Below are 15,606 nucleotides of genomic sequence, written 5' to 3' on the forward strand. Positions count from 1 at the left end.
TATGGTCACTCCTCAGTCCATGTGTGTCCAAATCTCCTTATAAGGATACCAGTCATATTACATTGGAGCCTACCTCTATTGTTGCAGAAAAATGTGTCACAGCTTGGTGTTACAGCTCAGTTGTGACAGCAACCTGGATCCGGGCGAGACAGCAAGCAGCACTCAGAGTTGGAGAACTCAGGTTTATTATACCAGCAGGCCCACCTCAAGCTCTGGACCCTATCTGTAGCTTTACACAGGCCTTTTATAGGCTGCCAGTTTTACACTTTGCAACATCATATGCAAATAAAGTACAACAGAAGTTGACCAACCAGGAACAAGCTTTGTAGAAATAGACCAATCAGGAGTGAGCTCCATGCAAATGAAGTACTACGAATGGACCAATCAGAAGTTAGGGAAGTGGACCAATCAGAAGTGAGAGTAATAACCATTCAGAAGTGAGAATAATAACTAATCAGGAGTGAAGGAAAGTGAGCTCAGGAAACCAATAGAATTCTAGGTGTAAGTTAGCCGCTTTGGAGGCAAAAAGTGAGATAAAGCCTCTGGGCCAGAGATCCCGACGCTAGTGGGAGGAGAGCAGCAGCCCTGCCTAGGGGTCCTGCCAGTCTTTTTATGGGGCTTCCCGCCTCATTCCCCCCTTTTGATGCTCTCTTTAACATCTGCAGTGAGCATCAACCTTAGAGTGGTGTCCCTTATTTATCATTGGTTTCTTCCTGGTCCAGGGGCCTGTGCTGAACTAGTAGCTGTAGTTTTAGTGACTATTCGGGAGCTAATGAAATGGGTAATGAGATTAAGGATGCAGGGACCAAACAGCAGTGCTTGAAGGATTATAAGGAGGAGGCCTGCTAGGGGGAGGAGCCAGGAGGCCCAACTCCAGAGGTTATTCCATTGTGCCCAGGAATTTGCTAATTCCTGGTTTCTACGTTCAGCTCGATCTCATAGTTTTTGGACTATTTCTGACAATTCCTGATTGATTTACATAGAAACAGCATTTCTCATTTAGGAAGAGACAGAGTTCCCCCTTTTCGGTGGTGAGCAAGTCTAAACCCCTCCTGTTCTGTAGGACTACTGCTGCTAGGGAGTCCAACTGATTTTGTAGAGTCATTAAGGACTCAGCCACTTGTTTTAAACCTTCAAGGACCTCAGCAGATAACTGCTGGTAATAGTGGGATGATGAGGCTATTCCTGCTATTCCTGCAACTCCAGTTGCTATTTCTAGCGCAATTAGGAGTGGTATTAACTAGATGGCCCTTTTTGATTGAGTATGAGCCATCAGGGGTACAGGAAGGCTCTGGTTATTAAGTATTATGTCCATCTGAGGGGTAAGGAAGGCCAATGTGCAAGTACCTGTCCAACTGGCTGGCAGGCACCGGTAGACGTGTGCCCCGCATACAAAAAAGGTTTCTGGGTTTGGTGTGCACCAGTTTGGCAGCCATACAACCATAAACAGTTGTGCAATTATGGGTTTGGGCACACTGGGCAGTGGCCAGATTTCCTACAGAATGTTTTGTCCCCGAGTTGTAGATGCAGTCAGGAGCCATATGGGCCCACTTACATTAACTGACTTGGGGCTTACATCTGCAGAGTCTGGGGACCACCCAGGGTGGCCATTAAACTTGGTTAGATCTGAGAGACCTATCGGGCTGGCTACATGCTGGAGGGGGCCGGAACGCAGGCAGAGCCAGCAATCACTTGCTAGTTTTGGGCTAGCAGCATTAAGGAGGTGATGGACCTTGTTTATTAAGGAACTTAATTGGGGGGCCTGGTTATAGAGCATGGACCTAGGTTTATTTTTCTTTTCCCAACCCTTGCTAGGTCTATAGAAGGGCCCGAGCGTGTGGGCCAGGGATTTTTTCTGGGGAGTAGGTCCCTGTCAAATACAACTTGGCAAATGGGTCTCATTGGAACCCCTGTCATGGAAAGAGTTATGTCAGCAACTACTTTTATAAGCAGAAGAAGGGTTTGGGGTTTCATCATTTTAACAGGGAGGTATGGTTTCTATCACTGACTGATTATTAGCCTTTCTCTTGTAGAGAGAGAGAGTACAGCTCGTATTAGTTTCTGGCTTATGTTCCAATCCTGGGGTGCAGTGGCTATCAGTCCTATAACTAGTAATAAAGTAACAATACTCAATAATAATAAAATAAAGTAAGGGCAGCAGTTCTTTTTACATCTTGATTGGTGGTTCCTCAAGCTTCTGCCGTGCGTTGACTAGCCAGCTTCCGGGTGTGGCTAGAGCAAGGCTTGGTGTTCTCTGGCAGAAGAGGTGGGCGTCTCTGGCTTCGATTTCAAGTGGCTCCTCGAGGTCCTGGTTGATTCACCTGATGTCATCATCTCTTGGTGGTGCTTCTCTTTACTCTGGTGTGATGAATCCACTGGACGATACCTGCAACTTTAAGAGCTGTTGAGATGGTTAGTTTAACTGTGTAGGGGCCCCGCCAAGTGGGTTCGAGGGGCTCCTTTCTCCAATCTTTATCCAGACCTGATCTCCCAGCTTATATGGGTGTAACATTGTTCCCAGTGAGACTGGGATCCTGTCAGTCACCCACCTATGGACTTTTCGCATAGTTTTTTCCGAGACCCTTCGTTTGTTTATGACGTTTTAAGCTTCCCACCTCTCAAACTTTTTCCTAGTATCAGGGGAGGTGGTTTCCCATATAGGATTTTAAAAGGGGAGAATCCCATCTTGGACCAAGGGGCATAGAGTATCCACTGGAGAGCCGTGGGCAGCGTCAGTCCAAGGTAGATTAGTTTCTCGACTGAGCTTTATCATCTCCTTTTTTAGGGTCTGGCCCGTGTGCTCTATCCTCCCTGAATGCCAGGGCCTGTAGGCTTCATGTAGATTCCAGCAGATGTTTACTGTTTTTGCCACTTCTTGTACTATTTTTGTTATAAATGCGGGTCCATTGTCTGACACTATGGTTAATGGCATCCCAAATCTGGGAATAACTTCTCTGAGTAAGGCTTTTGTTACTTTTCTTGTTTCCTCAGTCCATGTTGGGTATGCTTCTACCCATCCTGAAAAGGTGCAGATAAAAACCAGCAAGTAGTTGTATCCTCTGCTGGGCCCCATTTCTGCATAACCTATTTCCATATCTTTAAAAGGAGCCTGGCCATAGCACTGGATTTTTCTTGGTCCAGTTGACCCCCATTGTGCAGTATTCTGAGCACATATGAGGCAGCGCTCTGAGACTGAGGCACAGAGGGATGGAAGTTGAGGGGTCAGACAGTACCGCTCCAGCAGGGCCTCTAGGGCAGTCTTTTCCAGGTGGGTGAGCTCATGTTGAAGAACCACCTCATGGGCTAATCGTCCAGGTATATATATCCGTTTGTCAGGCCTCACCCACCATCCTTCCTTTCCATTGGATCCTCCTTTCTTGCCCAGGAGTTTTTCTCGTAGCTGTATGCTGGAGATGTTAGCAGCAGTTTGGGTTTGGCTGCTGGTTGAACTTTTGGGATGGCTCCAAGATCTCTGGTATGGCCTGATTCACTTGCCACTTTGTGTGTAGCTTGATCTGCTAGTTGGTTTTTCTGTTTATGGGGTCATTTTCCTTTATGGTGTCCTTTATAGTGGTTGATTGACACGTCTGTGGGCTCCCAAATTGCCTCACACTGTAGTACATGGGGGACTTGTCTGGCTTTTGCATCACGGTGGTCGTAGACATGTTGGTTGGTTTCTTTGCAGTGGCTTACAACCCTTGTAGGAGGGCTCTCTGATATGTCCACAGAGCCTCCCGTTCTGCTTGGGAGTTAGAGTTCCATTCTGGTCTTGTGTCTAGGGCTGTATTCCGGGCCCATTCCTCCACATCAGTGGTTTCCTCTGGGACCTTCTCTTGTAGCCATTTTCTGGTTTCTATTATGATCTGCTGTCTTTCTTCAGAATTGAAGAGTGTCAGGAGCAGCTGTTGAATGTCATCCCAAGTCAGCCGGTGGGTCTGGATGATGGACTGTAAGAGGTCAATCATGGCCTGGGGTTTTTCCGAATATGGTGGAGTGTGGTGTCGCCAGTTTAGGAGATCCGTTGTACTGAAAGGCTGGTAGTACAGGATGGAGTGGCCGGGCTGTACAGGGCCGCCATTGTAAACCTGTTGGGTCTCTTGGGTCTCCTGGAAAGGCATCCGGAGGGTGGCCATTGGCTGGGCGGCCTGCGGGGCTGAACGGCGTTTCCACTCCTTGGGCTCTCGGCTAAGAGCCCGGGGCCACCATTGCAGTACAGGCGGTGATGGACTGTCCGGTAGAGGCAGCTATGTTGGAGCTGCAGAAGCAGAAGAAACATTTGGCAGGTGTAGCATTGGCAGTTCTTCAGGGTTGCCCCAAAAGACTGGCCTCATTCTGTCTTTTTTATCTTTAATGTCAGGACCATGAGGATCTTATATTGTCCCTGTCTATTTGTGTATACTCGGACCCACGGAGGCAAGGTTTGGGTGATTGTTAGCCAAGAATCAATATATGGGAATTGGTCGCGGTGCCCTGGGGGCATGGTGATTATCCAGTGTATGGCCCTGCCAGCTGACAGGTCTAGTGTACCTTCCAAGGGCCATCCCACTCCAAAGGTGGGCCACTCTGACTCGCACAACGTGTGCAATTTCTGTGGTGTCAATTTAATTCTATAGTTTCCTGAGAAACCCTTTTTGAAATTTTTAATCATGTAGTCCAGAACTGTCAGCTTTGATTTTGAGGATCCCATTACTATTAGTTGACAGATTTTATGGTCTATAGGTGTGGGTCTGCTTCTGGCACTGAGGACTGTGACCCCAGAATCTTTGTTCCATTCCTTAGAACAGTGGAGTTCTCAAAAAGCTGGCTGCCTCACTGGGCCTAACATCTATCTGCTTGGCTGCAAGTGCTGCCAATGAGTTGGGGTTTCCACATTAGGCAGGTAACCCTGAGATTTCCTCAGACCTGGATAAGCTCTAGGGGTCGCTGTATAAAGACTTTTTATAGCCTGAATTGACAACATGAGGCCAAGATGGCTGGCTGGCGGCAGAATAAATGAACCAAAATAAGGGTGGGGGCCTCAAAAGAGAGTTCCAGCCAGCCCTGGGTTGGCTCCCCCTGGCTCAGGGTTTGTGGTCTTAATTTTAGACACAGAAGTATATTGAGGCTAATTAATCATAATAGGATATTCTGGGGGACTGGTGACAAGGTTGTGTCAACCTCTTTAACGTAGTCTCATCTTAGTCCCTAAGGGCACAGGGCTCGTTTACTTATAGGCTGTTCTATGTCCCTTTCCCTTCCTGTGTAGCCGTCCTGTGCCGGTGTTTCAAAGACAAAGGGAGGGTTTTCGCTGCGTCCTCCTGGCCGCTCCCCTCACGGGGTACGAAGGTGCCTCTTAGCTTTGGTTGGTCAGTATAAACCGCTGACTCCGATCAGGACCCCGAGGGGCCAATACCGCCATGAGCCATATGAGGTCACCACAGAACCGTGGGTTGGGACTCACTCGAACTCCGTAGCAGAATGCCGTGGAGCTACAAACTTGAACCTGATTGCATGCTTTTCAGGCCGCACGCACACAGATTATTTGCACATTCCCTATCACTGGGGTGTCCCTTATCTAAACTAATCTAACCTGATCTCCCCTTCCAGACTACTGTCAGGCAGGGAGCCTGGAGGAGGTGATCAGTCTCCTCTTCTGTCCACTTGGACAGAACCTGATTACCCTAACCTAACTATGGACGCTTCCCTGGGCTTCTACCTTATTCGGCCATGTTGCTTGGTGAGTTGGTCCGTCCCTCCAGTGAGCCCGGTTGGGGCACAGCTGCCCGGAGGACTGAATCACCTCCACAAAGAAGGAGCCGGAATATTGTCAGGTGGTGGGCCTCCTCGTGCGCTTTCAGAGCTCCCGACCTCCAGGCGGTTGCTCTGCCATCCCGGTGGGTCAAGGGGCCAGCACGGTTGAAATCTCTTTGGGGTCTCCAGAAATGTTGCAGGAAAATGTGTTATAGCTTGGTGTTACAGCTCAGTTGTGACAGTAACCTGGATAGGGACAAGAAACCAAGCAGCACTTGAAGCGTTAGAGAACTCAGATTTATTAAGCCACCAATCCTGCAACAGTTAACACTTCTACCGCTGAACCCTTGCAACAAGTTTACACAGGCCTTTTATAGGCTGCCAGTTTTACACTTTGCAACATCATATGCAAATAAAGTACAACAGAAGTTGACCAACCAGAAACAAGATTTATAGAAATAGACCAATCAGGAGTAAGCTCCATGCAAATAAAGTACTACAAATGGACCAATCAGAAGTTAGGGAAGTGGACCAATCAGAAGTGAGACCAATAACCAATCAGGAGTGAAGGAAAGTGAGCTCAGGGAACCAATAGAATTCTAGGTGTAAGTTAGCCGCTTTGGAGGCAAAAAGTGAGATAAAGCCTCTGGGCCAGGGATCCCGACACTAGTGGGAAGAGAGCAGCGGCCTTGCCTAGGGGTCCTGCCAGTCTTTCTATGGGGCTTCCCGCCTCACTATGACTTCATTTAACCTTAATTACCCCTTTAAAGATCCAATCTCCAAATACAGTCTGATATGTAGGGATTAGCATACAACACATGAATGTTGAGGGGACACAATTCACCCCATAACAACCGTCATGCTTTGCTGCCTCCTGCCAATACCATTGAACCTAACAAGATGTCAGGGCCCAGTATTGCTTTGTGAGTCCTTAGTTTCTTCCCCTCAAGAGAGGAGTCTGGTTTAAGCTGCTCATAATTTCTCCCCTTCCCATAGAGAAGTAAATTTTTCTGGGGTGGCTGGAGAACTCGTTGTGGAGGGGGACACAGGAAGGTTCCAAACTTCCCCTCCTCCCTGCTTGGCTCCACGCCTGGAATTACTACATTATTTACCCCAGGAGTCTCTAACCTGTGATTGGATTCAGTTTAATGCCAACCTGCTGACCCTAAGGGAATATGACACAGGACTGATGGATTTTGGTGGAGAAAGAGACGGAGGTAAGTGGAAAGTTCAGAGAAGGGGGTAGCCTGACTGGTGAGCCTACTGGAGGTAGGATTCTCTATCCCTGAAAGCTCATTCAGTTGTTCCACCAGTCAGTAGTCAGTTAACAACACTTCCCAGGTTGCCTCTGTGCTGAACTCTGAGGTCCAACCAAAAGGGATGAAAAACATCTCTTGCTCAGAGGGCTCCCTCTTGAGGGGGAAGAGATAAGGGGAACTTCCAACAGCGTTTTAGTAAGAGAACAGAATGTGCAAAGGCCTGAAGAACAAATAAAAATCAACATGTGTATATGCACCTGGATGTATCTGAATACAGCTCTTCCTTTTGTCCAGATAAACCCATCATAAGTTAAAAATATCAAGTCAAAAATGCATTTAATACACCTAACCTACTGAACATCACAGCTTAGCCTAGCCTACCTTAAACATGCTCAGAACACTTACATTAGTCTCCAGTTGGGCAAAATCATCTAACACAAAGCCTGTTTTATGATAAAGTGTTGAATGTCTCACGTAATGTATTGAATATGGCAATGAAAGTGAAAAGCAAAATGGTTGTCTGGGTACAGAGTGGTTTTAAGTGTACTGGTTGTTTATCCTTGTGATTGCACGGTTGACCGGGGGCTGCCCAAATACCATGACAGAGAAGAAAAGATCGAAATCCAAAGTTCAAACTGTTTCTACCTAATGAGTATCACTTTCACAACCACTGTAAAACTGAAAAATTGTAAGTTGAATCATTGCAGGTCAGGGACCATCTGTACCTGAAAAGCTTCCAAGGTCTGTGTTGGTGGAATCTTTTCATCCATCACCCTCAGAATAAAACTGAGACCCTCACTGTGTCCCTTTCCACCTCTCCATCCTCATCCTGTATCCATATCTCACTTATTATCCTCAGTTGCCACTTTACAGTCTTCAGCTTCCTTTATTTTGACCTCAGAGACTTTGCACTTGCCTAAGATAATAAAGCTAATAAGCTTTGCCTTTTTGTCCCCTTTTCTCCACCTGACTCTATCTGACTCTAGACGCTGCGTCACCAGCACCTAGAACAGTTTCCAGCACACAATAGGTCCTCAGTACATATTTCTAAGTTAATTAAATGAATGTGTATGTATTAATACATTACTTATATAATAAAAAATGAATAAAAGAACAGTTATATCGAGAAACTCTTGCCGGGGAGATAATGAGATTCTGGAACCATTGGATCAAGGGGGATGTTAAAGGAAAAACAGGGAGGAGGGAACCCTGGTCTTACTCCTGCCAGAGAGGCAACAGGAAGGGGGGTTTAGAACTTGATGTGGGCCCTGGGTCTCCAAGGTTCCCAGTAAAGGGGGCAGGGCATGGAGTGTGGCAGATGAGCAGGTTCTCTGTGGTGGACTTTTGCTCAGAGCTAGCTGTGCCAGGGGAAAGAGGAAATGGAAGACTATTGATGGAGGGGAAAAGGAGTGGTGTTCAGGGCAGGATGGAAAGTTTATGGTAGAAATGGGCCTTTGGGCAGAGGGTCTTTGAGGCTATTTATCAGGAACAGTGGCTAGCTGTGTTCTACAAGGGTCGTAGTACTTTGAACAGAAATTTTTAAATTTTAGGAGTCATATATTTAATGAATATAAGAAAAAGAAAATTGTAATTTTTGTGATTATTGCTTTGGATGAGGCTAAAAGAAGTATTAAAAAAAAAAAACCCAACAACAATGAGTATTTAGAGTCAAGTTCATGCTAGTCCAGGTGTAGGAGGACATGGCCATACTCATGGGAGAGATCATGATTGGTGGCACTTCCGTGGTTCCCCTCCCCCTCCCACTTACTTCCTAACTCTTCCTCGTGGCCAAGTGTACTTCCTTGAAAATTACATTACACCTTGTAATTAAATAATTTTTAAGATTTAATGTCTGTGTGCTCCCCCTACCCCTAACTCCATGGCAAAGGACCACCGCATTCCTGGAGCTATTACAGGACTCGGTACATAGTAAGCCCTTAATGAGAGGCCAATGGAACATAAAGGAAGATTAGAGAGGGGTCTGTGTGTGATGAGGGATCCAAATGAGGGGCAGGAGGATCCCTGGAGACCTGGGTGGGCTTTCTGTGAGGCTGAGCTGGGGGTTGCTGAGGTGGGTATTGGGGGTTATGTAACAGAATTGGGGTCCCAGAGAGGCAGGGATGGAGGTCTGTTGTGAAGTGGAAATGGAAGTTCCTAATAGGTGAAAATAAGGGCTTCTGTAACAGCCAGGGGGAATCTCTGAGATGGTGAGGGATTAAGACCGGGCAGAGACAGTAGTCATGTGAGGAGAGGAGGGTGGCTCCTAATAGGCAAAGATGGGAGGTCACTCTGGGAAGGGGGAATGAGAAGTCTTTAACAAGGGATGGCAATCAGTGGTGCAATTAGGGCAGGGTTCCTGTATCCCGTGAAGTTGGGAGTCCTTGTGACTAAGTTGGGTGGTCCCAGTGAGATGGGAATGGGGGTTGGTGTTGCAAAGGTGGGGATACTGTGTACAGCGGAAATATTCGGTCCGTCTTTCAGAGTTGGCGGGTCTCATGCAGTCGGACGGGGGTCTGTGTCCTGTGTCACAGAGTTGGGGGTCAGTTCCGGTGTCATGTGGCTGGAGGTCCGGGTAACATGGTCGGGAGATCCGTGTGTGCGGCGGGTATGTAGTCTGTGTGCAGTTAGGGGTTCAAGTGAGGCGGGGATGGGAGTCCACACGTGCGGGTGATTGGGTCATCGAAGCGTGGCTGGAGGAACCCCGGGAGGCTGGGGGGTCCCGCGAGCCATTATTGGGTTTCCAGGATGCAGGGCGGGGGGCGGGGGGTGCTCGGCGGCCGCTCCCAGGCGCCCCCTGGCGGCCCCGACCCCGCCGCCGCGGCTCCCACAATGCTCGCGTAGCCCAGCTTCGGGCTCCCGTGGCGGCGGCGTCTCCAAGATGGCGCAAACGATCTTCGAGGCCCTGGAGGGTGAGCGGCGGCGGGGCCGGGGGAGGTGGCTGTTCCGCGTTGCGCCCCCTCCCGCCGCGTCCTCGCGCCGCCCGGCCCAGGGCGCGTGGCGGCCGTGGGGCGGAGGGCGCCGGGGCCGGAACAGCCGCAGGGCGGGAGGGGCACGGGCGGGAACAGCCGCGGGAGCCGAGGCCCGGCGCGGGTAGGGGGCAACTGGGCAGGAACAGCAACAGAGTTGAGGCTTACTGGCGCGCGGTGGGTGGAGGGGTTCTCCGAACCGGAACAGCCGCGGGAGCCGAGACCCGGCGGGGGGGACAACGGGACAGGAACAGCGGGGTAGAGAAGGCCCCAGGGGGGAGCACTGGGCCCGGAACAGCCGGGGAGCCCTGTCGCAGCGGGGAGAGGGGCCCCGGACCGGAACAGCTGCAGCCTCAAGAGCCTCGGGCCGGGGCGGGAGGGGTTTCCTGTAGGGAACAGCCTGGGCAGGCGAGGCCGGGAACAGCGAGGTGAGGCAGGTTGCTCTGCGAACGCGAGGCCTGGGAAGGGCTTGGCAGCCGGAGCCCCGGAACCAGATATCCTGACCACAAAGAACTTGTTTTGTGCACCAGCTGTGTGCCTCGTGCTGTGACATAGTGCCTCAAATTCAGACCAGGAAAGGATTGGCACCGCCTTTGTGCAAGGCCAGGACTTAGTGCTGATGGGCCCAAACTAGCAAACACTGGGTGCCTGCTTTGTGCAGAGTTTTATAAACTGAGACCAAGAAAGGATGGATACTGGTGGTGTGCCTGGCCGGGATGCCCTGTTATCAGACCTAAACCAGCACATTCTGGGCACAGACTGTCCCATGCTCCACAAAATCCTAGGATGTGAATGGTCCTCAGGCTCTGAGAATTATAAGCTTTGGAGACAGGCAAACACTGAGACTCCAGGTGCACCTGCTAGAAGTTGGAGAGGAAGCCTCAGCCAGTTCAGGGCCATGGCACAGAGTTGATGTTGGGGGATACAGCCCCAAGAATGTTCTTGGGAGAATGAGATAAGATGAGTATACATATAATTAGAGGGCAGACTGAAAGAAGGTCAGTCCAGTGGTATGTGGCTGAGTCTGAGTCCTACAAACTTCCCAAGAGGTCTCCACCCTGTGTCTTAACTTCTTGGACAATCAGAGTTCTCACCATGAAATGTGTAATCCTCCCTGTATCTGGAAAGACTGAGTTTCAGGAATACTCACTGGTGAGGGACAGATGGAAATTACAGAATAAGCAATTATAGAATTATAGAAAAGGGAAAATTATAGAACAGTAAAAGAAGAGAACCTCAGCTGGTGTTCAGTGCCGTGATGGATGATGGAATTGGAGGGCCAGGGTCAGTGGTGGCTCACTCTGGGAGGCCAATAAGATGGGATGAAGCTTACTTTCCCCCTGGATACATGGACTTCTTCAGTGTTTGAATTTTCACTACAAGAATGTATTTGCAGGGGGTGGGTATAGCTCAGTGGTAGGGTGCATGCCTAGCATGCACGAGGTCCTGGGTTCAATCCGCAGTACCCCCATTAAAAAAAAAGGGTTCATGTATTGAGTGATGAAGTCGAAGGAAAAATCCGTTCCTAGAACAGTGTGATGCATGCTGGGCTAGGGGAAGGGCAGTAGGGCTGTGGGGCTCCAGAGATGACCCTGGCAAGGGGAAATGCATTTGCAAAGCCCTGCAGGGCAAGAGGTCTAGGATTCACCAAAGTTTATGTGAGCAACTAGAGATGAGGCTTCTGAACTTTATCTTGGCATCAGTGTAGAACTAAGAAAGTATTTTCAGCAGGGAGTCAGCACAAACTAATGTATGTTTTATAAAGTTCACCCTGGCTGCTCTGAGAACAGATGGGAGGAGCCAGAGTGGCAGCAGGGGAGATGAGACCCCTGCGGTTGTCCTGCTGAGAGCTGATGATGGCCTGGGCTCTGGGGACAGCTGTGGGAGATGGAGAGAAAGTGAGTCTGAGAGATATTTGGGAGGCAGACTTGCTGAAGGACTAGAAATGAGGGGTGGGAAGGGAGATCAGTTGAGGGAAGAATCAAGGGGTGCCCTGGGGGCTTTGGGTGGATGGACAGTGGTACCCTGTTCTTATTGATGAGGATTTCTAGAAAAGGAACTAACTTAGGGGTGGGGAATGACCCATTCAGTTCGAGGTCAGTTTTGAATAGGCAGCATTTTTTTAAAGACTTAATTTTTTACAAGCAGTTTCAGGTTTACAAAGTTGAGAGGCATTTACAGAGATTTCCTATATACCCCCGATCCTATACATTCATAACCTCTCCTTTAATCAACATAACTCACCAGAGTGGTACATTTGTTACCAAGGATGAACCTACATTGACACATTGTGATCACTCAAATTCCACAGTTTACTTTAAGGTTTTCTCTTGGTGTTGTACATTCTATGAGACAAATGTGTAATGACATACATGCATCATTATGATATTATCATAGAGTGTTTTCACTGCCCTAAACATCCTCTGTGCTCTGTCTATTCATTCTTCCCCGCAACCGTTGGCAACCACTGATCTTTTTATTGTCTCAGTAGTTTTGACAGGCAGTATTTTTTTTTTAATTAGATTTCTTTTTCTGACGTAATACTTTTCTTCTCTGTAGATTCACATGCAGTTGTAAGAAATAATCAGAGAGATTCCATTAACCCTTTATGTAATTTCCCCCAGTGTAACATCTTGTTAAACTATCCTGTAACCTCACAACCAGTTGACTACAGAATTGTTCCATCACTACAAGGTGTTGTCCTTTTTATAACCACACCCACCTCCCTCTCTTGGTCTCCAACCCTGATGTCTGGCAACCACACTAATCTGACCTTTGTTTCTAAGATATTATCATTTCAAGAGTGTCATGTAGTTGGAATCATGTAGTATACAGTCTTTGAGATGGGCTTTTTTCACTTAGTGTAATTCCCTGGAGATTCATCCAAGCGTTTGCTTGTATCAATAGTTGGCTCCTTTTTATTGCTGAGCAGTACTCCATGGTACAGGTGCACCACATTTTGTTTAACTGTTCACCCACTGAAGGACATGAGTATTTCCTGTTTTTTACTATTATGAATAAAATTGCTACAGATTTGCACACAGATGCTAACTTACAATTTTGTGTAATATGATAGACAAATCTACTGACACATTCAGGGAAGCATGAACCCCAGGTTTGAAACTCCAGATATGAGGAAGAACTAGATGAGGGTGAGTGAGGATTCTTGGGGAGAGTGTAAGAGGGAAAGGAGAAAGAGACAGACAGAAGGAACCCTTCAAAATAGAAACATTTAGGGGGTGGACTGCAGAGGAGAGTAAAGAAGGCTGGGAAGGAGGAGCAGAAAAGCGGGAGAAGACCCAGGAAGGATGGCGCCTTGGAGCCTAGAGAAGGGAGTGTTTCAAGGAGTATCTGATGTTGCCAGGTGGTCTTTGGTGGTTCTGGTGGAATGGTGGGGGCTTAAGCCTCACTGGAGTGAGTGGAGGAGGACTGGAGTGTGGGCAGAGGCGATGGAGGGTGTAGACATGTCTCTTGGGATGCTTGTTGAAGGGAGGAGAGACGGGAACATAGATTCAAAGGAGGATGTGCTGGAGAGACCCGGGGGTGTGTAGCCACTGATGGGAAGGAGAGTTGTGGGCATAGTGTGAGAGGGGCCCGTCAGTGGAGAGAGGCTTCTGAAGGAGCAGGAGTGGCTGGAGAGAAGGGCTGGCCTCAAAGGCCCCTGTGTTGTGACAGGGGAAAGGATGGATTCAGTCTGGCTGCAGGAGCTAAGGGTTCTGATTGCACTTCAGTTAGAAGCTGGGGCAGGTGACAGCTGAGAGGCTGACTGTGGGGAAAGAGAGAATGAGGCACCCTCTGAGTTACTTGGGAGGGAGGCAGTGTGCCTTGCCGGCCACTTACATGTGAAGAGTCCTGTCCTCCACCTGGTGACTTGGCTGGGCGGTTTACTACTGTGAACTTTAACAGTGACAACTGATTGTAAAACACAGATGTAGTCAGCTTCTCAAGAGTCCCCTGACCACAAATCCAGATTATGCACTTTTTTGAGGAACTGAAAAAACAAGCACATACCAGAAAACAAGGGAAGCAAGGATGCCGGAGTACAAATAGATTTGTGGGATTTGTGGGGTGTGTATGGGAGAGACTCAGTAACATGATGTCCAGAGGGGGCTGTTTCACTTTGGATTAGATTTGGCCATGAGTAAGAGAGAAGCCCAGCCCAGCAGTGGCTTAAACAGGCTAGAAGTTTATTTCTCTTGCATGGGAGTCCAGAGAAAGTTAGTCCAGAGCTGTGACAGTGGCTGTGTTCTACAAGGTCTTCAGAGGCCTGGGATCTTTCCAGTTTTTCACCCTGCAGTGCCTCGGGTATGGCCCTTGTCCTCATGATCTGGGATGGTGACTAGAGTTCCCGCCATCGTCTTCCTGTTCTAGGAAGCAGGAGGGAGGACAGGACAAAGAAGGGGGTCCCATAGCAGCAGCTTTTAAGAAGACTTCCTAGAGACTGCCATAGAACACTTTTACTTACATCTCATTGACCAGAACTTAGACATTCTCTAGCTGCAAGAGTGGCTGGAAAGTGTAGTCTTTATTCTGAGGCCATGTTTCCAGCCAGAAACCTTGGGTTCTATTGCAGTAGAATTAGGGAGAGAATGTATATCAGGGCACAGGCAGTGATTTTTGCCATGGGGGCCTTGCAGTGGGGCTGGCTTGTAAGGATGAAGTCAGAGCAGGATGCTGGGCCCACCTTCTAAAAAGGCTACTTTTCTTTCTTCAGGAATGGACAATCAGACTGTCCTGGCTGTCCAGTCATTGTTGGATGGCCAAGGAGCAGTCCCTGATCCAACAGGCCAGAGTGTCAATGCACCACCTGCCATCCAGCCACTGGGTGAGTATCTGCTCAGGTCCACCAGTGGGAAGGGTACGTGGCTTCCCATGAAAAACAGGTGGGGCTACTGGGGGGGGGGTGTGGGAATGAATTGCCCACTGTGGTCCCCAGGGTGTCCTCTGGTGTCTGAGCCCTCTCACCTTCCTCCCAGCCTGGGTCTTCAGGCTCATGCCTTTCTCTGCTTAGCTCTGAGGACACTCTTTCTCCATCACTTCATGAATGTGGGGACCATGGCAGAGAATGACTGGGAGCCCTGATGCTTACTGTTGCTTGTACCTTTGACCCAAAGTCATGTCTCAGCCTCCCCTCTGTGGAAAGAACGGCCTGAGCATGAATCTCTCCGATTTATAGGACAGATCTTTGATATACAGTGAGGACAAGAAATTTCTCTTAGAACCTGTGTGAGTCTGTGTGTTCATTTATTCATTCCACAAGGGTTTTCAAGTACTTGGGAGCCATGCTGGGGACAGAGAGATACACACTGGGGGTTGAATCCTTATTCCTGTAGTTTCTGGCTCTGTGACCTTGGGCAAGTGAATTAATTTCTCTGTGCCCCGATTTTCACATCTATAAAATTGAGGAAATAGTCTTACCTCATAGGAATCTCGTGAGGATACTTGGGATTTGGTTTTAGCTGTTATAAACAAGAAATGCAAATTTCTTGTCGTTTGTACAAGATTAATTTCTTTCTCTGTTGCATGAAGTCCTGATGGGCATTTGGGGTGGCTGTGGTGAGATGCAGGCCCCTTCTTTCCTGTGGCTTTATTGTCCTCAGCATGCAGTCCAGGATGGCTGCCCCAGCCTTCCACTTTCATTTCCACAATCC

General features: G+C 48.5%; 1 protein-coding gene across 3 annotated transcripts in view; it reads left to right on the forward strand.

Annotated features, from left to right (window-relative positions):
* The first annotated feature begins 9,771 nt into the window (after positions 1–9,771).
* The window catches only part of ZNF341 (zinc finger protein 341), a 43,282-nt gene continuing 37,447 nt past the window's right edge, over positions 9,772–15,606 (forward strand). For 2 of the 3 annotated variants that reach the window (XR_012500605.1, XM_074347159.1), the window contains exons 1-2: positions 9,772–9,898; positions 14,670–14,780. Coding sequence is in view for 2 of the 3 variants with exons in the window: in XM_074347159.1 (XP_074203260.1) it covers positions 9,868–9,898; positions 14,670–14,780 (142 nt within the window). In the remaining variant the exon portion in view is untranslated. The remainder of the gene's footprint in view (positions 9,899–14,669; positions 14,781–15,606) is intronic. The other variant, XM_074347160.1, reaches the window with a different exon arrangement.

Source organism: Camelus bactrianus, chromosome 19 (genome assembly GCF_048773025.1).
Source record: "Camelus bactrianus isolate YW-2024 breed Bactrian camel chromosome 19, ASM4877302v1, whole genome shotgun sequence".
NCBI classification, from domain to species: domain Eukaryota; kingdom Metazoa; phylum Chordata; class Mammalia; order Artiodactyla; family Camelidae; genus Camelus; species Camelus bactrianus.